A 23,748-nucleotide genomic window follows, 5' to 3' on the forward strand; every position below is an offset into this window, starting at 1 on the left:
GCCTTCGTGTAGTCTGATGCTTTCCGTTTCAATAGAGGCTTGACAAATTAATCGTGATTAGAGCATATTGTCAATCTAAAGCATGTTCTCACAGAATCAAATTGTAGGCTGAGTTCAACATGAAAACATTGACAAACTGGAATAGCCGTTTAATGAAAACAGAGGAAAGTCATTATCGTACACATAAAATCTTATCGCTCAATCGTATTTGATGAAATTTATTTCATGGGCAAAGAAAAAATGCGACTTTCGGGAAAAATATAGCATCCAGAATGCTAATGCAAAAAATCACGTTGCGAAAAACAAAGCTGCGAAAAAGTTATTTTCAGATCTAAATCGTGGTAGTTATAAAAAGAAGAAAACATTTCAGAAATTTAATAAGTAAAAATTCAGGGTAAAAGATATATAAAGAACAATACAATTTTCGCGGTGGTTCTCGACCTTTATTTATAATATTAATGAATTATTCCATACTATTAAATCCTAATCCTGGAAACCAGTAATGACGAGAAACTAGAGGTATTAACATTTTTTGCCTGCTCTCGAGCTCAATCACACTGTGATCATAAGAAGCGCACACATTTGCAGCTGTCATCGGTTCTGTGCGTATAGGTATATGCCGCAAAGATTGCATAATCCGCGTAACCCGAAGGCTTTTAGTTCGTTTAGGCGAGCTGCACTATAGCGATTATCGAACGGTTACATCTATAAAACTATTTCATGTGGTTTCATAAATACCGCACTCTAGCGTCATTTTCAGCCCTCTCGACGATGCGCTCATCATCATATCTGACAGAATAACTCGGTTTCGCCATTGATATTGCACTCTTACCCTTTCCACACTTCTCCCCCTGGATGCAGCACATACCGGCAGTTCAAAATGCGGAAAAGCTCTCAAAACCACCGCGCTTCTTCGTAGATAGAACGCATCACAAGTGCCCGCCTACCCACCCACCCATCTCGCGAGCTAAGCGCTTGCCGCAATGTTTGAGGAATTTTCAATATGATACGGTAAAGTTTCACTCGCAGTATATTTCCTTTCGCGTTCCCTATTCATCGCGTCGCGTTATAGTTACCACCAGATCCTTTAACACTGGCCTCCCATCTTGAACAGGACTTCACAAATTTAAGAAGTAGGAGAGACCGCGAGCAGAAAACTGCGTTTTGATTTTGTTTTTAGTACACTGAATTTAGATTCATTTCATTCCTGTTTATTTCCTGCCGTTGACTTGAGCGCATTATTTCATTGAACAGCTTAGTTTACTTTTTATTTTTTTTTTTGTACCTCTTCTCGATGATAGCGCTTTCAGTTTCAATTTGTTCGATTTAACGGATTACGAGAGTTGAAAAGTTTTCTGGCGAACGCTTTCATTGTTTCCGTTTGTGCCGATAAATCGGTTCTTTTGTGCGAATGATATCGTTCCTGAATAGTAAGAAGAGCTCACCGAACATCCGTAGAAAACGAATGGCAAAATGCAAATTACTGCAAATTTTCGTTCCCCATTTCAGAACTAAATCAGGGTGTGCTTAGTTTGGCTTAACTGTGAATTTTCGCTCGTCTCTCTTTTCTTAATTCAGTCTAACCTTTTTCCAGTGATCGATGCAGCCATTTCAATTGCAATTCATTGGGCCTGTACAGCTTACATAGTAGTTCTCATGTTTAAGGTATATTCAATTGTGGCCATACTAAAGATTATAATTTGCTTTTATAGTATCGTTGTAGATTTAAAATGTTGTCTGTTTCACTAGTTGAATTGGCACATGGTTAGCATCAGTGGGTTCTCCCGATTCTTAGGTATTTAAATATGCTTTTTACTGTAACGACTGACGATTTTCTCGGTGATAGATTTTCGCTAACGAGTTTCCTAGTACAGTCTGATGTAGGTACGGATAAAGTATCTATTCAGACTAAGACCACGAAATGCCATTCTCACATTGCTGCTGCCAGTTTTCACATGCAAGAGAGCTGTTGGTATCGACTGAAGGAAACTTGGCTTCAGCATTCAATGCTGCCTACATCAGCTACATCAGCTATCACCGGTGCATCGTAAAGGAATGAACAGAGCCATCTCTATTGAGCTGTATCGATGGTCACGATCACATCTGGATGAGAATTTTATCAGGCGACTGAATGCATATCGATACCTCCATTTGGTGTTACTCATGTGCTGTCAATGCCAAGGTAGATTTTTACAGTAGTCACAGAAGGTCAAACAGGATATTCCAATTACTATCCTCTATTGAACGTACGGGTCGAAGGAAACACCGGCACATCTGCGGTTCCCCTCTGGGTGTGTCTATTAACTGCGCCGCCTGCATTAACTCGTTTGCGTACGGCTACATTTGCTGAAGTGAATACCTTATTTTAATGGCAAACGATAGCAAACTGTGTTTTTGTTTAACGCATCCTATACCGGCATTAGAATCAGCCATGCGGAAAACTGCCAGAACAAGAATTCCATTCTTCCCAGTTGTAGTACTATTGTTTTACATGTTAATATTGAACTAACTGATGTCGGATTATTTCTAAAAAAAATTTCACCTCAGTATGGATGAAAAGGTTTAGGTTAGGGGGTCTCAGGAGGTAGTTTACACTAAAGTTACATTTCTGCACATTTAATGTAGTAATAGATGTTTCATAAGCCACTTTTTACGGTTATATGGTGAAGCCATCATTCAGTTTTGTCTGCGTGACTGCATTTTTGCGTGTTTCATAAAAAGATTTAATTTGAATACGTTTTAAATTTTGCTGTGTACACATTTTACTACCAAGAGATATTTGATTACTCTTGAATAACTGATAACTTCATCAAAAAATGACGTTGTTTAAAGCTGTTTATTAGGAACATTCATGAACTACAGAATGTTTAATAAAAATTTCAGAATTTTTAATTCTTTTTAAAATAGATGTTCTCGATACATTTCAGGTTCACGAATTTGATTTTCTTCAATTAGATAGAATTTTTATAATAACCGTTCTAAACTGCCATGCATGCAACACGTTGTCTTGAGAAAACGCATTCAAGCGTGGTATAATCAATTCCTTGGTTCTTTTGGTGTGAGTTTGATGTGAGAATTCCTTTTTGCTGGCAGCATTACATTTTAAGCAAAAGAATGGCCGTGATGCTTTGTTGAAAGCAATTATGTAATTCACAAATCATCTCTTTCACATGTAACAGTGAACGTTACTTTGCTGCGTCCTCATGCTCTGTATATGTTTTATCTGCCTAAATGCCTATAAACATGCCTAGATGGTTGTTTCGAAGGTCAACATTATATACCTACAATATTTGAAAATATTCACAAAACATATTTGCTGGCAGCAGAATCCACCAGCACCTCCTCATATCATTCCACGCTCGATTTCCGTAAATATTATATCAAATGTGAAACGGAAATGGCAAAAAAAGAAAGGAATTTCGTCATTCTAAAAGCAATTTGATTTTCCAATAACAAAAGATGAAACGTGATAACGTTGCAAATATATTCGATTTGTGATAATGTCCCGCTACTTTGCTTCTGGCATAAGGCGCTGATATTTGTTTCGTAAGGTTAGGGTGACTTTTTCTACGGAGGATTTGAAGACAATTGTTTATGCGTGTTCGTTGAGGTCAATGGATAGTGGAAAAGCAGCGAATGATTGCCTTAGCTTTTCATACGTTACTATTAATTATACCCCAAGTACGAATTTGGGTTTTATTACACTCTTATGATGGCATTTAAGATAAAAATTCATCATGAAAACCGCCATAAAACTACAATAAAACTTACATTGTTACTTGGGACGTATACGTTATACGTTATTATTAAAACTTGCCTGTTAACTTGCAAAGCCTGTTAACAAATATTTGTTCTAGTTTGAGAAGCGTTCTGTTCGATTTTGCATTTCCATGGGTCTAAAAATCATGGAACCGCTTTCCGCAACTGGAAGATAATTGTATCCACAGCCATTGTGTCAAATCGAAAGAAATTGGATACGAATTTTTTTGCACTATGTCCTCCACTGGGGCTATTGCATCGGTTTAACAGCAAAGCGCCTCTATCCATGTGTACGCGAGAAACTCACCGCAACCAAATGAAAGGAAAAGGGGCCCTTTTACATTATTGAAAGCTGATCCAGATCTCCTGTCCGCCCCAGCCTGGAAAGCTAATGACAAACTACTTGCAATACTATGCATGCAGAGTAAATATTCGAGTCCGAGGACATCGAGAGTGAACGACGGGGAAATTCAATATCAGCATTTTTACTATTTGTAAAACCCTCTCTTTTGCTCGTCATCTCTTTCCTATTGTTCGAGCCAATCTGTTTTTTTTTTGTGCTAGCTTGCCACACGAGTGCTTAGCATTCTTCAATCTGACAGGATGCAAACATTTATTCGTTGTAAGTATTTTCGCCCCATTGATGGTCAAAATCTTTCTGTTATTTCCTGTTTTATTTTCTTTGCTGGGAATGTTTGCACAACTTCTGCTAGCAGCAACTGAATGGGACTGGTTGGTGCTTGTTTGAAGGATATGTTTCCGTTTTTGTTCTCAAGGTCTCACGTTTGCTATGCTCCTACTGTTGCATATATTTGTTTCATTATCATGAATATTTTTCCCTTGAGTGAAAGAATGTTTCACTGTATTGAATAACATCTTGTTGTCAGGCACCAGGAGAGTTTCGAGATCGATAGTATGTTGAAATGGTACTTTAAATACATCTTATGTTGTATTTTCATCATTGGATTGAAATATACGTAATTGTAACATTGTATTATTTAACCAAAAAGTGTTAATAGATATTATTTAAGAGTAAATTTAGAATTTTGCAAACAATTTCAACTATAAATTGCTATTCGTTGTTTCTACATGACATAAAAATTTAAATGCATTAGGTAGGTATATTCTGATTCTGAGGCATCATGACACAAACATAGAAATAATATATGTACTATGGTTATTTTGTCTAGCGTCTTAATAGAATATGTAAAAAGGAGCTTGTACTTTCAATTTTATATTAATTTATCATTCTGACAGATGCGTATTTCGTCTACGACTTACTTTTTTGCTTCATGACGAATATAGCTTTTCTTGACTATTTTTAACGTTATTTAACGACTATTGCTAATGAATATTTCAATTTAACTTTAGTTTCACTATTCCTGTTCAGGTTTAAATTAGTACGTTTGTTAAATGTATTGAATTAGTTTTTTTAGTGACAAATCGGCATAGTATTTAATAGTATGTTTCCTGGACAATAGCTTTCCCGAAACCAGTTTATTCTTCAAGGGTACAATCTTTTCATAAAGTTACAGCTGCAAGATAGGCAGATGATAAATATGTTACCAATAATCTTTTACACTCGATTTTTCCGATTCACCTGGAAGGCTTTAAAAAATTGAAAGACAACCATGCGTTGCCCATTCCTCGGCCTTCGATGGAGGCGGCTTATGAACGGTCATCACCGATATGGCTTCGTACACAAATTACGTAACGCTTGGAGGGGAGGGTGGGGGGTCTTGTTTGCGTTACTTTTTGTTACATAGGGGGGAGGGGGAGTCCAAAGAATAGTTACGTAACAAAATTATGAATACCAAAAAACAGCTGCAAAACGAAGAAAGGACGTGTTGACGGTGTGAAACAGTGAATTGATTTAGACTGATGGAGATTCAAATTTAAAATTCTAGTTTGTAGCTGATGAAGATGATCCTACTACATTTCCAAATATTGTGTATCCAGGACAAAATTGGACTTCCGAAAAAACGGCAAACGATTTTTCTTCCGTACCGTACATTAAACCTAGTGTCGGAAGTAGTGCCCTGTGTAGCACGTCTCATTTGCTATAGCTCACTACTTCCGACACTAGGTTTAATGTATGGTACGGAAGAAAAATCGTTTGCCGTTTTTCTGGAAGTCCAATTTATTGCTGGCGGCACAATGTTATGGTTGAAAACCAATTGACCTCAACATGGATCAGTGCCTGATTGTTGTTTTTAACATGATTTTGTTCAATTCATTAAAATAAAAAATTATACGATTTATGTGAATTTTTTTCAATGTCAAGGGGGGAGGGGGTTTGGCTAACGTTACGTAATTTAATGGAGGGGTTGTGCCAAGCGTTACTTATCGTTACATAGGGGAGGGAGGGATTTTTGCGTTACGTAATTTGTGTACCACGCCTATGTGGGTAGTTCTGCATTGAATATTTATATTTTTACATGATTTCGAAACTGATGTTCCCGTTCCGACGTTTCATTTACTATGATTCTATCCATCCTTTTCCATCAAAAATTGATATCTTTCTTCTAATTATAATACATCGCCTTTCGAACTATATCGAAATATATGGATTTTGCAATGAAAAACATCTTGTAATAATCAATAATAAATTTATGTAAAGTCGGGCCTTGTTTGTATACTTACTTAAATTTGCAGCTGATTACTAATACCTGATTACACGTTTATTTTTGATAAGTTATCTTGCAGAGTGAAATAAAAAGTATTTAAAGTGGGTAGAAAATCGCTTTCAAACGCGGTGTTCTGATACTAATAATTCAAACGTGGCCGATCAACGCTCTTGATGACAAATTGCAATGTCTTCTTTTGCCGTGACGTGGATTTCATGAATGGGTGGTTCGGCGCTACTAGTTGACCCCCTCCACATGCACCCAGCTATGGCTCGTTTTAACCCTTTTCCCATGCTTTAGTCGAGTATGACGGTTATGCGAGGTAGTTGAAATTTTCCGTCAAGGATGAATTTCGTGTATGCTATGCACGCTATGGTGGTCGGAATGTGGTATGCTGCTTCTGGTGGGCGAGTGTTCAGCTTATGCTCCCGACTAGAGTTAGCTAAACGAATGTAGAGCAAAAAATGTATTTGATATTCTTACTCGCTGTTAGCTACTGATTTTCGGAAAACTTTTCACTGACTTTTGCAGCTTCCTGTCGCCTAAGGCAGGTGGTCTGTGCTCTCGGATATTTCTTGGATGAACAAGCGGAAGATAAATGTGCATTACGAAGGACGGAATTTGTGATTCTCACATGCCTTACTGTTTATTGCTTCTTCCTGGAAATTCTACTTCTTGATTTTTCCTGAGCTGAAAGCGCTTAATATGTGACACGGCAAGATCATTTATAGTTACCGAATAGTTCAAATCGTATAGATTTGATTTAGGGCATTCATAGAACCGGAAATTATATAGCTAAGTACTGAATAAATACAGCGCTGAATGGCTGTGATGTAAATTTAGTTGTTCAAATAGTTGTTTCAGTTTATTAAATAGGTAAAAGTGAAGAAAATTCTGTTTATTATTTCAATTAATTTATTTAATTCTGCTCTTCATAGATAAAATCAAAACGTTTGTAAGTTTTTCGACCACAATAGATCTAAATGCTGGTCGCAGTGGTCTAGTCTCCTGTAAACAAAAAAAAAAGGTTTTCGACACTTTAAATAACATCAATTGCTAACTAAAGACAAAAGTTTATCTTTGGGGAAGTGATCATTAAGCATCAACTATTGTATGATTTACAAAGCAACACGCTTCATTCAATTGTTACTCGATTCAATTGGTTTCTCACCTCCGGAAGTTGTCTGATAGTCATCAGATTGGTAGTAATACCAGTATAATCAGTACGTACTGCCTCCCATCGAATGAACCAAGTACAGCTATCCTTAATTGAAAACGAATCGTATCGATCTGCGCCGCGTGTTATTTCCGATACACATTTACACCCGACAGGAATTGCTTGCTCAAACGTTGTGTTGGGTTTTCTAACTCTTCGTCTGTGCTCGATTCACTACGAATGTGTTAGAGACAGTACCAATATAATCGAACACAGAGAGCACTTTTGTTGATAGGACGAAAGTGATGCTTGAAAGGCGAATAGCGCGTCGCACTGCACTGCGGCAGCGGAAATCCAGAAGAACCTTTTGTAATCGAGTTGGGTTCTTAGGATTTCCGATGGTTTAATTGGAGACAACGTTGTGAAATATTGCAATCGGTCTGGTGCCAATTTGTGTGTCGATCTGCTCTTAATTGTTTGTAGTTTTCGCTGTTATACCGCTAATCGATTTATACTTCAAAAACGACAGGATTGTAGAAAAAAGTTCTTTGTAATCTGTAGTTAGTTCGTTTCGGACTGAAATGACGATTACAAGATCTTATTTGATAATATTCATTAAAACAATTATAGTAGCACCTGTTTCTCGAAAAAGAGAAAAAATTCTTTCAACTCAACTCTTAAAAGTTCTTAAAAGCAAAAAATTGTATATTCAATTTCAATTTACAATATAACTAAGTAATATACTAAACTTTATAGCTTTGTTCACGCTCTTGCAGACACAATTGCAGCTCCTGATAAAAATGGCACGTGTTGAAGCTATGAACTGAGCTATTATTGCAAATCTCTGATTCTGGCATACCGAATACAAAACTCATATTCATGATTTAATATAAATTATTTGACTAAGGCTATTAACAAGAAACAAATTTATGTCAGCCATATATGGCAATGAAACGAACTTCCATTTTTTGTTTGCAAATGTTTCCTCACGCATGAACCTTGGCGCGGATTGATTCTATCTGTATTGTATATGTATAGCAAATAATGTTTCCAGCGTGGTAATGTACACATAACCATCAAATATTTATTTGTAAATGCTCCAACAAACATAAAAACAGGAGACAGACCGTCATCGACGTATAAGCAGAGTAATTTTCAATCAAATAATCAGGAATCACAAGCATGTGAAATGTATATAATATCCACGGGCTATAGTAAACACAGCAGATCGTTCTTCGTTAGTTTTATTAAGCAGAAGAGTATATGAAATAAAGATAGTAAAACTGGGTATTTGCAATTTCAAAAACTCTTTATAGGAACATTTTCTGCAAAAATCCGTTATGAAAAAAAATAGTTAAAGTTTATTCTTTCTTCACGCAAACAGGAAAATCTTCAGGTTGTAGTAAGTATTACGCTTTTACAAAGCTTTAGTATTACATGGAGGAGTAATGAGTGGTCCAGTAAGCTTATTTGATCTGGAATAATAATAATATGACGGATAAGAAGCCCCAGATAGTACTGGCATCATTACTTTAAAACCAATGAGGAAACGATGATAATGCTCCTATTGTAGCCATTTTCCTCAATTACTCGTTGATTCGTGAATTCTACTAAGGCGCTCTACGATTATCTTTAGGTTATCATCACTTAATAGACAATCCAATAATAATTGCAACAAGTTTGAAATAGTCAGCGTGTTAATATGAATTCGAAAAAAAACTTTGTTAGTTCTACTTAAGTTTGCGAATGAAAGATTTGTTGAAGTAATAGATTAAATCCTTAAACTAAGGAATAATGTTCTTGTACCTCTCCTGTATATGAGTGTCAGTCTACGTAGTTTTGAATAACCTGTGGTGGGTACTAATTAAAATTCAAAGAATCGCTAAATTTCACATTCACAGGTTGAACATCACTAAGATCTTCAACGTGCGTTGAATTGACCAGTTTTATTAGATTAAGTTTTTTTTATTGTTTGTTTCACAGACTTTCAGTCTGCCCAGTTAGTTCCGGGATACGATGCTGGCCTAACAAGCCAGTCGTCGTATGTTCGAATCTCGACTGGGCGGTGCCGCTGCAGAGTTAATAGGATCTTTGCCCTTGCCCCGTAATTTTCCTGTACTCTAATAATCGGCTTCGAAGTCTGTCGATAAAGAAGGGTCTAGTTCAGAAGGACGTTTATATACCCATGGCTTTGCTTCTTATTAAGTATTTTCACAACCGCATAAGTAAATTAAATATGCTCGTTCTTCAGACAATAGATAAATAGCCGGATAAACCAATGAAATTCATTGATTATCTAGTAAGTATATAAAAAAATAAATAAACGAATAAATTATTCTAATAGCGACTATCTGATTACCCCGACACGATATTGTAGTCGGACCTGTCCTAGTGTCACAAAAGCCCTCATTTAGTCGCTCGAACATAAAGCAGATTAATGCCGATGTGACGATGAGTAATTTGGTGGGCACCATTTTTTTATTTCTTATATACCGACAGCGTGTAGACCGAAGGTAAACAAAATATACGACGTAAAACGTAGGTATTTGACGTTCGGCAGACGAGCGTCTCTGCCAGTATGCTAGTACAAAAATGTAAAAGTTGTGTGAAAAAGCCTGGAAAAACCAGCGATCTCTACGAGTTGTAGGATGGTTATACGCACGGTAGTGGAAAATGTTACCATCATACGGTTGAACATGGAAAATACGCGCCTGATGAAGTACGAAGAATGTGAACGCGTCACATTGTTCCGTAGGTTTTGATCGACTTTTAATTCCACGTGTCAAGTTTTCTGATGATGATGATGAGGATACTTTTATCGAGCGTCTTTACTTATTTTATATACCCATCTCTTTTTTCTAGTTCAAATTGGAAAGTGTTGCTACCATGGTGGCATTTGATGATGAGGGCTTTTTATGTACTTTACCTCTCGCGTAAGAAAAGTATCTCCCGCAATATGTGAAGGAAGGGCTCAAGCACTTGAAGCCTTCCAGCTCATCAATTTCCATAAAGTTTTTACGGCTTTTTGATACTTTGCACGGGCACATCGTATTGGTTTCACGATTTTGCTGAGAAAAGTTTGATTAAGTGTACTAAATTGACACTTTGACTTTGGTAAATTGAACAAATTGACTTTAAATTTGCCAATGGCTCTATCATGAGAAAACTGATACCTACCATAAATGATGAAAGATGGTAGTTGTCGAATAGAAAAGGTTTGTTAGGTTTTTGTAAAAAGCCTGAAAGGTAACAAATTATGTGTTGGTTATTTTTATCACAGTCTAGTTTTTTTTATTATAGTCACTTTAACAGCTTAGGTCAGTCGTGACTTCTGCGGGGTTGGGATTTGAACCCGGGGGTCCTCGGCGTCAGAGGCGTGAATGCTGACCACTACGCCGGGATTGACCCCCTACATTACAGTCCAGTTGCATAGTCTAATACTCATAGAATTATAACAAGTATGTTTTACAATTATTCGAAATATCGACAGTCTAAATGCGAATTATAAAAAGTACCGTAGAAAAGCATGGAACATTTTATTGATTGGTGGCAATGCATCTATTTACTTTTATTAATATTTTTTTATTATTATTTATTTGTTTATTTACTATACAGGACATAACAGTAGTTCTGGGGTCAGTCCCGGCGTAGTAGTTAGCATTCACGCCTCTCACGCCGAGGACTCGGGTTCAAATCTCAACCCCGCAGAAGTCACGTATGACCCAAGCTGGTTAAAGTGACTATAACCAAAACAAAAACTTAAAAAACAGTAGTTCCTAAAACGATTGGTATAAGTATACTTACACGCAGAAGAATGTGGGTAGTTTTAACAACAAAATGTGAAAATTATGCATGTCTTCAGCGCGTTTAAATATTGCTTGGAATATAAAGAAAAAGCGCGCCGCAGATACCGAAAACAACAAAAACAAAACAACACTTTTATGAGCAATTGCGCTCTTTTTATGATAAAATGTTTCTTATAATCAACAATATATACATGATTTTTGTTTCTACAGCGTTAATGGCAGTTTACAAAAGTCTATTTTAGATTCTACAAAGTGTTTTTTTTTAATTAGGATTATCATTTTAATTATAAGGTATTATTGCTGCAATAGTACAATTTTGTGGGAACAATAATAACTTTATTCGAGTCAGTTATTACTGATCAGTAATTAAATGTAAAAATTTTCTCAGTGTGCATTGTTACGGAACCCCACCCTTTGAATTATTACACGTTCGTTCGCACGTAACATAAACTGTAATGTATATATCCGTCCAATAAGAATTTGTCGCAGGACGTTGGCTTTTTCGTGGATTTTTGATATTTATTTGACTACTATCTGACCCAACAAACTTGGTATTGCCACAAACTAATATGTGTTGTATATAAATCGTGAACCTGTCACACTCTCGAGTTTAGCAAGTTTCTGGGGAGCTCAACCTTAGATAATTCATTTTGGCAGTTACGTCACTATGAAAGCATGGGTAGTTTAATTTACAAATTTTCAATTCTTTTACAGTAAAGTATAAAACAATCCCCCCGTTACTAGATAAAATAAAGCGGAGAGCACTTAAATATTCGCCGGGGTTGTATAAAATTTCGCCGAATTTCGCGAAAAACCTTACGCGGAATGTACCATTTCACGGAAAACCTTTTCGTGGAAAGTACCATTTCGATCCTCGGAGTGATCCTCTCCTTACTCGTTGTCGCTCGTTCGGACCCAACTGAAGGAAAAATAGAAATCAGTAGACTTAGGAAAACTAATAAACCTAGATAGAGGTGATTTCTGCGGGGGGCTGCAGCTAGTTTTTGGTGGTCTTGTTATTGTCTATGTCTTCGATTCTATAAGGAACATACCGACAAACAGACAGACAGACAGAAATTCATTTTTATAGGTATAGATACACAGTGATAAAGAACCGTACAATGTAATTTAATTTATCGTCGTTTTTTAGTGCAATTCAATTTTAATCATCCCAGTAAACATCCCTAAAACAAAATAAAAACTGATTCATATCGTATCCATAAACTCGAAAAAGAAAGATCCGCACTTGTTCGCATGTGGAGTGGAAAACAGAATGGGCCGAAAATTGACTGAGGCCGGGGAACGCTGTCATTCGTTTGAAATTCAATTATATTTGAAACGGCACCATTTAGCCAGCAATTTTTCAATTATATCTGTGAAGCTCTGAAACGAAACTAGATATTCGCTGACAGTAATCTGTTTCATCTTCTTGTACGAGTGATAAATATTTCAAATAGATCTGGTTACATCTTTTTGTACTATTTCGTCAACTAGGCTGACCTGTCGTGGCTAGTCACGGTACCAAAACTTTGAAAATTTATTATAGTTTATAGCACCTATTGAAATTTATCAAATCAAATTAGCAACCATATCATGGAACAACACGTTCAGCGTAAACCAAATTTTGAGGAATTGCTTGTTTTTTCATCGATAGAAGTTCTATATACAATTGAGTGATACACTTTATTCCTTGATAAGACATCAGACAGCTCAAGAAAACATGCTACATCATCACTATGCGATCCAGATATCATCGAAATCTGACTCATTCAAACCTGATTCGGGATAGATTTTTTCTATCATTCTCGTAAGGAACTCCGGAAGAAGTAAATGTATGTATAAGGATACTCAACGGGATATGCATTTTCGTGTTTTATATTGAGCCTTTGGCAGTTCCTGTTAATAAACTATAGCTTGATTAAATCGTAGGATATCCTTATTATCAGGTGCTGAACCACATGTTTAGCGAACTCCTTCAATCTGAAACAATTGATGTTTGCTTCAAATATTGTTTTAAAATCAAGTACTTATTTACGCAGAAAAATGATGATGAATCAACAATGAAACAACAATGTTAACAATGTTAAGTTCAACTTGTACAATAATTTTGAATCAAAAAAATATTTTTCAAGCTGAATTTATACTCCTTTTGTTTCTACTAGATCGTTTATAAACCCAAAAATACTAATTTTTGATTCTACAAATATCTGGGTAAGCCGTGAGTTTACAATATTTGTTGTTGAATTTATACAGAATTCTTTTGCATTTGCAAATTATTTTGCTGCGTGTTGGAAGCACTATCCATAATGTGGTAACCCTTCAATTTATGATTCATTGCCCATTTCACTCACCCATTGATGCTCACTGACTGATTGATATCATCGTTACCTTCACTACGCGTGTTGGAGTCCAGAAAATTTTCTATTCAACGGCATGCTTGGATCAGTCGCATGCGTGCAACAGATTGCATGCTAGTGTTACATGGATACATGGAGACTATACACATTAATGTAATATGTAGGTACTGCGTACTGGTAAACAAGTTGTTACTCTGTCAGTTTGCATTCTATCACTTAATGATAGCTCGTCATGGTTGCAACATCATTGCTAATTTCGCGATCAAGAAAGCAACCCCAATTTTCCGCCATCAAAGTTACGAAATATAAATGGGAAATGATGAGTTTGAAGAAAAAGATAACAACAACCAAGAAATTTAATAGGTATTCGACAACTTTCAGAAATGTTCTAATCTTTTTGAACAATCTGACGAATACCTACAACTTGACAACGATCGTAATTTCAACAAAGCCAGTTTAAATGAACAATTGGTTATTTTTATCTGTACATCACACGTGATGCTCAAGTTTATGCATATTACTTATAGACCATTTGACCATTAGAGTTCTTGAGGCTCGTCAACTATCGCTGAAGATAATAAACATAAATATTACAAACAATGTTTTTTTGTGGTTCGAGTGGTACACCAATTTCACAAAGTAAACTTACTAGTAAAATTTGTAATATCCATGTCGCTTAAATACTAAACCTGTACAAAACGTTTTTCGAAGCAAAAAATGAACATCACCGCCATCAAATCTGTGTGTCAATAAGGATACTAAGGAACTTTGACACTTCCAAGCTCTATCGAAAAACACAGTGCAAAGGAAATATTAAACAAGTTGAACCAAGCTGATCAAAATTGCCCACTACTGGTACCGCTTGCGGCATGCGACGTGAACACCGTCTCTCCTGCATATAGTGCATGAACATGAAACGAAGCTCTACATGCTCAACTTATGAATAATCAATCAAATTTATTATCGAAAAATGATGGCAAATCGGAAACGGCATCTCCCAAGCAGCCGTAGTGTGAAAGTATAGTGTCGCTCTGGTTCTGGTCGGGCAGGGGGCGACAAACATAGTGGCAAATGAAGAGACCGGTACGGAAATGGCAAATGACAGGCACATAAGGAAAGCTGATGGGAAAATATAGCTATGCGAAAATTGATCCCCAGAATGAGGCAACACAGGCGACATAGACGGTGGGAGAGAGGAAAAAGCACTTTCCTCTGTACAAACATTAGCATTGCACATTCACTTTCCGTCTATTGGTGGCGCGCTTTGTAGAGCGTAGCCCCAAGAACCGGTGAAATTGTAGAAATAAGTCTCGATCCAGACAGTGCCTGTCAGTTGAGTAAAGTTTGTTCGACTGAAACATTTCGATTAAATGTCGCTGGCAATTGGAATTGGAAGCGAAGATAAATATCTACTCAAATATTAGATATCATTGATCATTTTTTAGACAACAGATGAGTTTCCTAGTTACTAACCAGATATTCAAATAGTCTGTGGTCACGAATGTTCCATAACTTGCTGCTATGACATCAATGATTATTTCCTAGAAAATAGCCAGATTTACTTGTTCCCAAACAGGTAAAATTATCGTCACTCGTGCTAAAAAATGTAGGTTTACAATAAATCTTTATAGAATATTGAAGGCATAATAATCAGATAGGTCGCACACAATCTAAAGTTTTCAAGCTAAAGTTTAACCAGCTTTCTTATTTTTTCTCGATGAAAAATAGTTAAAACTTCTATTTTTCAAAAAAAAAAAAATAGTTAAAAACAACAGCGATGTCAATCTCCAAAACTTTAACAAAAAAGTATAGAAGTCAAATGAAATGATACTATAGCTATCGTAGTATCGTAGTAGGTAACGACTTGTGTAGTATAAACTAAAATCGAATATATATATAGGTATATATAGCTTACATATATATCGGCACCAACTTTTCAAAAGGGCCAATCTGCAAATTGTAAACAAACCGAGTCAGGGTTTCTTTTCCTAAGCTAGTCCAACAGAAAATAATCCTCACTCGGTTTGTTTACATTTTGCAGATTGGCCCTTTTGGAAAGTTGGTGCCGATATATATTGTATATTATTTGTTACTGTAAATTGCCATTCCACCAGCAGAAGAAGATAAATCAAAAGCTGTTACTTCAACACACTCGAGTTCTTGAAAACAATCATCCGTCAATATCGCTTCCAAATACGGGAACGTGCGCGCGGGTTGCCGATATGAATTCACGCAAGCGAATTTTTTCCCCTGTTGAAGTGTGTACTAAATCGCTCAAGAGAGACTCTTACTTTTTATAACAGCCATTCCTTCCATTCCATTCAGCTTGTTACCACAAGAAATTCACCGTCAGCTATCGGTACTGGAACGGAAAGTACCTTTACAAATTTTCATTTCGTTTTCCACCTTTGTACAGCTTCAATTTTCGTGATTCCGATCGCTTCTTTCTGTTGGTTGAACCAAACAGCGCCCATCGTCAGTGCGAGATAACCACTTTCGGCAAGAACATTCCCTCAACGATGACCATGATTATACAGCTGATGATGATGAGAATGATGATGATGATGATGATGATAATGATGATGTAAATGGTGATGATGATGTAAATGGTGATGATGATGTAAATGGTGATGATGATGCTGCTGATGATTATGATGATGATGATGATGATGATGATGATGATAATGATGATGATGATGATGATGATGATGATGATGATGATGATGATGATGCTGATGCTGATGATGATGATGCTGATGATGATGATGATGATGATAATAATAATGATGATGATGATGTTAATTAATAATGATGATGTTGAAGATAATGATGATGATGATGAAAATAATGATGACGATGAGGATAATGATGAGGATGATAATGATGATTATGATAATGAAGATAATGATGGATGATGTGATGACGATGATGATGATGATGATCATAATAATGATGATTATGATGATGATGATGATGATGATGATGATTATGATAAATAGTCGTGCATAGTAGGTATTGTACATTCGTCCAAGAGTATTGCGTTTTTTTCCTTTTTTTTTGTTGCTGCGGAGAATTGTGAGCAAGTTGTGCCCTGCCAGGCAAGCAAAGTAATAGTTGTTCTTTCTTCTGCAATCATTTGACGGCATATTCCAGTGCGTAGTGATACCCGGCTTCTTCGTGTGAGGGAACCGCCAACGGAAATTTGTATATGGATTGCATATATTCACTTCCTTGCTGGTTGCGACTTTTTCCCGTTGAATTGCTCAGTAATCACTACGAAAGCAACAGTACTAGGCAGAAAAACATATATTATTTGTATATGAAAAATAAACCCATTCACCCATCTGTATACATATTCATACATCGAAAACGTCAAATGAAAAACATCCCTAGACATGAATTGAATTCTGTTGTTTGAAAGCAGTGCTGAGTAAATTTAAAAGTAAACATTACAGAGACGGTACCTATTGTTTTCCCTATTCTTTCAATTTAATGACTTAAGTTTTTGGAGCGTCTTAGTAGAATGCGAAACCTGGAATTAAATAAATGAAAACTTATCCAATTTAATTCTACTATGTATATTTTATTCTTGACATGATGAGACACTGAGGAAGCCTGCAAGTCGTAGGCGAAATACGTATCTGTCAAAATACATGTACATAGTAGAATTGAATTGGATAAGTTTTCGTTTATTTAATTTCAGGTTTCAATTTAATGCCTGTGAATTCGAGCAAATTCTATGTTTTGCAGGTGTTTATTTTCTGCAAATGATTTGCAATATAACTTCAAAAATATACTTCAAGATACGGCTATATCTTCGTAATTTGTTTTACCACATATATTTACTGCATTTTTTATAACTTTCAATTGATAAAAGTAACTTCATGACATCATAAGAATAGAAATTAAATCAATAATATTCTCTCCTAAATCGCACATCCAAAGGACGGCAGCTCATCATCCGAAAACATCAGCCATAAAATTCCACAAACCTCGTCAAACCCAGTCAAGCAATAAAACAGGTCACGTAGTAGCAATCTTGTCCCATGCGGTTCCACAGTGGGCGGAGGTGGAGGTCCCATTTCAAAGAAAATAAGATTAAAACGCATCTGAAGCAGAATTAATTTAAAGTTTTCATTTGATTACCGAGCCGCGCGCCTTTCCGCCTTGTCGCGCGACGCTGTTTGCATACTTTTAACGGTCAACGCTTTTGATGCTGTTTCTAACCAAATATGTTCAAAGAAATGCGCGTTCACTGCTTGCTGGGTCGTCAAAATGTGCCTGTGTATGTATGACCGTCTGCTCCAATGGATGTCGCTATCTCACTTGGTAGAGCACTCCACCAAAGCTCGTCTCTAACCGGCGCAGGTCACAACCAGGACGTTTTCCACAGCCGCATTCGCCAGCATCATCGGGTCCGTTAAAGGTTTTTTTCTGCTCCTCAATCTACTCGCCTTGCGTAGGCCCGAAGCAACCATTTCGCGTCGACATTAAAATTACATTGGATATTTTTTCGCTCAGTACATTATGTTCGTTGCTTCTTTAATTGCTTTACCATTCTGTTGCCGTTGAACTGTCGAACATTGTGGAAACAAAATTTCATAATTTCAATTAAAATTTGAAAGAAAAAACAATATCTAAAGATTTGTGGAATTAACTTACTTTGAACCTGTTTGATATAATTTTTAACAAAATCTCTTGACAGAGATTGGAAACGTCCCAATCAGAAAGATCTCTTAGATTCTACTCGTTTTCCATACTCTAAAAGGTTACCTTGACCTATGGTTGTCCGTATGTAAATGCGTTTCTGCAAGCATATCAAAGGTATGCCATGTGACCGGTATGGCGAGAGATAACTGTTTCCACAACGCGAGTATGGTATAAGCCCTTGTTGGTTGTATAACACGAGCATAGGGAATATTTGAAACAGTACAATTATAATTTGAATTTCGAATTCCTTCCGAGAGTTGTTCAGGAACCACGGAAATTTACGAATACTAACGGCGTCGAGTCTCATCGCACGGACGACAGCTGCATGTGTTTTGTTTCAGTACGTCATATATCCTCGTAGCGAATCCTTCCGCTGCGTCTCGGAAAATATCCTAACCGAAAGAACACAGAGCTAACAGAACGGAACACGAATGTCTAGCTGAAATGTTCCAGCACAGGTAAATGTTTCACCTTTCCGAAACATTATACACTTTGCTATTCTGATGCGTACACACAACATACTGAGTTCTGATCTGATATTAAGAGTCATAGGTCGGCCCGTATCAAGGGCTGATGTTGTTTTGCGGTGAAATGTCCCATGCTTATGAATGCTCTGCGGCTTGGTCATTGTGCCGTTGCGAAACATAATATCTCGGCAGGCGAGGAACCGTCGCTATATAAGCTAGGGCGCCAGGGCGGGCTTTAAGCAGTTGAAAAATTATTGAAACTATTTTGAAAACCCAAAATAGTGGATAGTGACCACCTTATTTGAAACGCCACACCTAACGACAAGAAACTCACCGATGCGTATTGAGATGGAACTCTGATGAAGAGTCATCAACATTTGCTTATTATCTTGAACTTAGCAGTCAATTCGCCTACAAATCATGACAGTGGATAAATTGTTATAATACAACAATTAGTTTTGATTAACCCATTATCATTATCATTACTATTTCTATTGACATAATCTTATAATTTTTTCACTTCCAGCTGCGTGGAGTTAAATTACCATGTAGCTCCATTTGCATGCTATTGGCGGAGACGCCTGATGCTAAGTGTTTGTTATTTGCCGGATTTTTTAAATCATTTAATTTCTGATTTTGCAACTTCCGACTATAGGACAAGGAATATGTTATATAATAAATGATTTGGGGGTTTGGGAGTTTTGCGGTACCTCAGAATACCAAAGATCGTGCTACACGGAAAGAAATCCGATTTCGCTACCTTGAAGAAAATCAAAAAATCATAAAGTTTGAATTGCTGCCATATCAGGTAGCTCAAAATCTTGAATAATATTTCATGATCTTGTGTTGTGTTGTACCGCGACAAGTTCGTGATACATTTCATGACGACTATTATTCATGGTATATTTTCATAACCAGAATCCAGAATCCGGAAATCATGAGAAATTTTGCTCATTTTGGAGATTGAATTTCTATCTGTGCAGGTAACAAGGTAGCTATTGTAAAAAACACAATAAATTTAAAAATTGTAACTTATTGTGTTAACGAGATTTGATCGAATGCTAAAGCTAGTATTAAAATTTGTTTATTTAATATAAAGTGAAGAAAAAATATGTCATTCAACATGATTGCTAATAATAGCATCGAATGTTATATTTTATTCTTCTGAGACTCCTTTCGACTGGTCTAACAATGCATTTTCGAGTCTCGACTGGTAGGGACTCCTAAAGTCAATAGGATAGTACAATTTTATCCTAACCACTGGCTACGAATGGAACTGAAACTGAAAGCGTTCGAACTCTCATAACATAGCAACAAAATTAACGTCATCATATTTCGAGGAATTTTACACACTGCTCCTCATAGCGTACCGACGCGTCTGGTTGCAATTAATAATTCAATTGCTTGAAAGTTAAATAAAACCAATTGTGGAAGCAATTAGACAGTTACAACTGTTTCATTCATGTAAAATGTCAAAGCTTTTACACGTGATAACGCAGTAAATGAGCTCGTAAAAGATTGATGATACAAACTGAACGCAAAGCAGCGCCGCATTATGTATCCATGAGGCGTCGTTGTCGTCGTCGTCGTCATCGTCAACGACGTTGGCGACGTCTCCATTGTCATCGCTCTTAATGCTTGTTTTTCGTTCTAGTTATTTTATCTGGGCCGCAAAGCTACTGCGAAAAGAACGTCGCCAAAGACAGAAAAGTTATAATTAAATATCTGCTTAGCGCACAATCAAAAACCGAAAAGTTTACTGTAATTAACAAAAGTGAAACCAAAGTTCGAAATAAAGATTTTGAAGATTGCTTCACCAAGCGCTTCGAATGCCCAAATGGGGTAGTTTACTAATAGATTATTTGAAACAAATCAAAATGGCACAATTTTGTTATTTGAGCATTCCGTATGCAAGTTACTAACTAGTAATATTAGGGCTCTATCACAGCAGTAAACATTCCCTTTCCTTCTCGTCCGAATTCAAATCCCATCCAGCGACGGGTTACAACCTAACATTTCCGGCCCACGTTTTGTCACCGATTCAAAGACTGCACGCCCAGCTACTTTCATGCATGGACACACCCTTCCATCAGTATCGTCATCAACAATAGTATGTACGGCAGTAGAAGTGCCGTCGTTCTACCCATTCAGTTGTTGTATGTGTATGTAGTCCTGACATTTTCAAGTTTAGATCGTTTATAGACGGCACGTACCGGAACCTACTGTGCTTAGGTCGGAGCGGAATAAGACTAGCATGCCATGCTAAGCCGTGATTTACTATTAATATTATAACTGTTACACCACCATTTTGGGAAATAGGTTTTCATGTTCCGCACCAATAAAGCACATTACCGGTCGCACACGAATGGCAGTGAACGTTGCCATACGTTTGAGTTTTGGTTGTATGAAATGCCGTGCAGCGAGTAATAATTACATTTAGGATTGTCGAAATGTCCTACTCCGTCCTTACCCAAAGGTAACTTGCAAAAGGAAGATATTTAAGAATGACAAAGAAGTTTGTTTTCATATTTATTTACTATCTGATACTCATCAAGAGATAAGCCGATAAAGTAAGTTCGATAGTTAGAAAAGTTAAGCAAAGGGATCATATTTAGTGTAAATATTAATTAAAAACCACCGTTCGCCCGACCGAAGCCTTTAGTGGGTGTCAATGTTCTGTGGTAAAGTTTTTGATTTCTGAGGTTTTTTGCTATTTAAATAGTAAAACTATCAAATATTAGATTTTAACAAAGTCAAGTGTTCGATGCGGCATCAAGCGCTCTTTCGTTTTATTTTCAAAAACTAGTCCACATTTTCGGGCAAAGCCAGCTGTAGGCTCGTAGTTTGCCAATTCGCACAAAACTGGTGCTTTACAGAACACTAATCCTTCCGGATTAAGTAAATCATAAACGCTAAAGGAAACTAATCTACGAGTGCTTGAGGTTTTCGAGTACTTGGTGGCACAATGGAAAATGAAGTGTGGCGCAGACGCTGTATCAAGTATATCAAGTATATGCTGATTTAGTGAAGATAGCACAATGTGTCGGGCTGCGGTGGGCTGGGCACGTGGCCATAATGCCCGATGAAAGAGTAGCCAAAACTATGTTCAGCAGAGAATCAGGAAAAGGCCGTAAACTGTGGAGCAGAGCCAGCACCAGATGGATGTGTGCTGTCGAGGACGGTGCACGATGGGCTGGTGTTCGAGGGGATTTGAGATCAGCAGCCCCAGGACCGAGAGTACTGGAGGACCATAATGCATTCGGCGCACGATCGATAACGGACCGTTACCGCTAAAGTAAAGTAAGTAATATTTAAAACAAAGGTAAAAAATGGTAAAACTAGCAATTTATACATATAAAATTTGTCAAAGTAGTCACCAATATCTAGCTGATAAAATTTATATATAATTTATTAACTCATTGATTTAATGAGTAATGATCAAACTGCGGCCCGCGTGCAACATGCAATACTTCGAGGTAGACCGTGTGGCCCGCGAATTGATTTGAAGGATAGTTGAGGGGAATTTTCTCCTCATAAATAGTGTGTAGCTGTCTATCTGGCATGAATGGTATGATTTGTTTTGGGAAATGGTAGTTGGGGTCGCATATTCAAGATTTTGTTATGAGCAATAATGGTCAGTTATTGCGGCCCGCGCTTTTTTGTGGAGATCAGAGTAAACCCGCACTGTGTTAACACCTAGCCGCCACTCATTTAATGTTCGAGTCGGAAGTGTGATTTTTGAAACAGCCGACGTCAGAGCAACTCGGTAAATTTCCTCTTATGTTTCCTGGAAAAAAATCTACTTTTTTGTCATTCATACATGAACATTTTTTGTGAATTTATAACATTCCCGTTAGGGGACTTGATTCAATAGCTGTGGTAGAACTTATGGTTGCGTTAATATTGATTGATAATGCACATTTTCGTCGCCGTAGCAAAATAACAAATAACACAATTAGAATTACGGTTTTTATATAATACGAGTTCTTTAAAATTAAAGCTTTATTTATTTGTACTTTAGGCGCAGTTGGGAGACGCTTGTTTCTATAGTTGTGCAACCCCGCTTTTCCACATAGCAAAATATATAGAATTTCGCCTTCAACTTTGCGCTCCCGGTTAAGCGAAAAACGGACCAAAAGAGTCCAAATCCCAACTGATCTGATAAGGGAGAAAGAAACAATAGTTACTAATTGGCCTAATATGGAATGAAAGAGATTTCTTTAGCACCATTATAGGAACAACATTAGCACAACTTATTAGTTCATTCTAATTATGCAGGGAAATTTTTTTTATGTGTGAATCTGCAACGTATATAATTGTCTTTTATATTTATATAAACATCTTTTATCAAATATACTTACAAGCTTTGGTTTTCTCCGTCTTCACATTTGGAAGGTCCACAACCAGTAGCATTACAATTGTCAGTAGCAGCCAATGGATCAGGGCTGACCGTGAATATACTGATCTAGTCCGCTGCTGTCCGAGCAAAGGTGGGGGCCTTCCAGGGCCACACGAAGTTGGTGCCATGATTCTGTAATCGTACACTTCAGCTTTCTCTACTTAACACTGACAGATTTCGAACAATGATGGCTGTAGTTTCAGTGGGGCACGTTAGCTAAGTTTTGTTTGTTTAATATTTATGGATTTTATTTACGCTATTGCACATAACCAGAAACCAGATAAAACCACTGTCTTTGACACTCCATTCTTCCTATCATTTTCTCCTTATTTTCCGTTCCGCAAAATGACAGGTATATGATAAGTTCCGGAACATTTCAAGTTTACAATGCTATCAACGTAACTGTCACAACCGTTCACTGCTTCTAAAATCATTTAATTAATTTATAATATGAAACTATACACAAT

The 23,748-nt window shown here is 36.9% G+C and overlaps 1 protein-coding gene across 1 annotated transcript in view; it reads right to left on the reverse strand.

Moving 5' to 3' along the window:
* LOC128737751 (uncharacterized) overlaps positions 1-23,421 on the reverse strand; it is a 40,002-nt gene extending 16,581 nt beyond the window's left edge. The window contains exon 1 of the mRNA XM_053832455.1: positions 23,244-23,421. Coding sequence (XP_053688430.1) covers positions 23,244-23,409 — 166 coding nt within the window. The 5' untranslated portion in view covers positions 23,410-23,421. The remainder of the gene's footprint in view (positions 1-23,243) is intronic.
* Between the last annotated feature and the right edge of the window lie 327 nt (positions 23,422-23,748).

Source organism: Sabethes cyaneus, chromosome 2, assembly GCF_943734655.1.
Source record: "Sabethes cyaneus chromosome 2, idSabCyanKW18_F2, whole genome shotgun sequence".
Lineage (NCBI taxonomy): Eukaryota > Metazoa > Arthropoda > Insecta > Diptera > Culicidae > Sabethes > Sabethes cyaneus.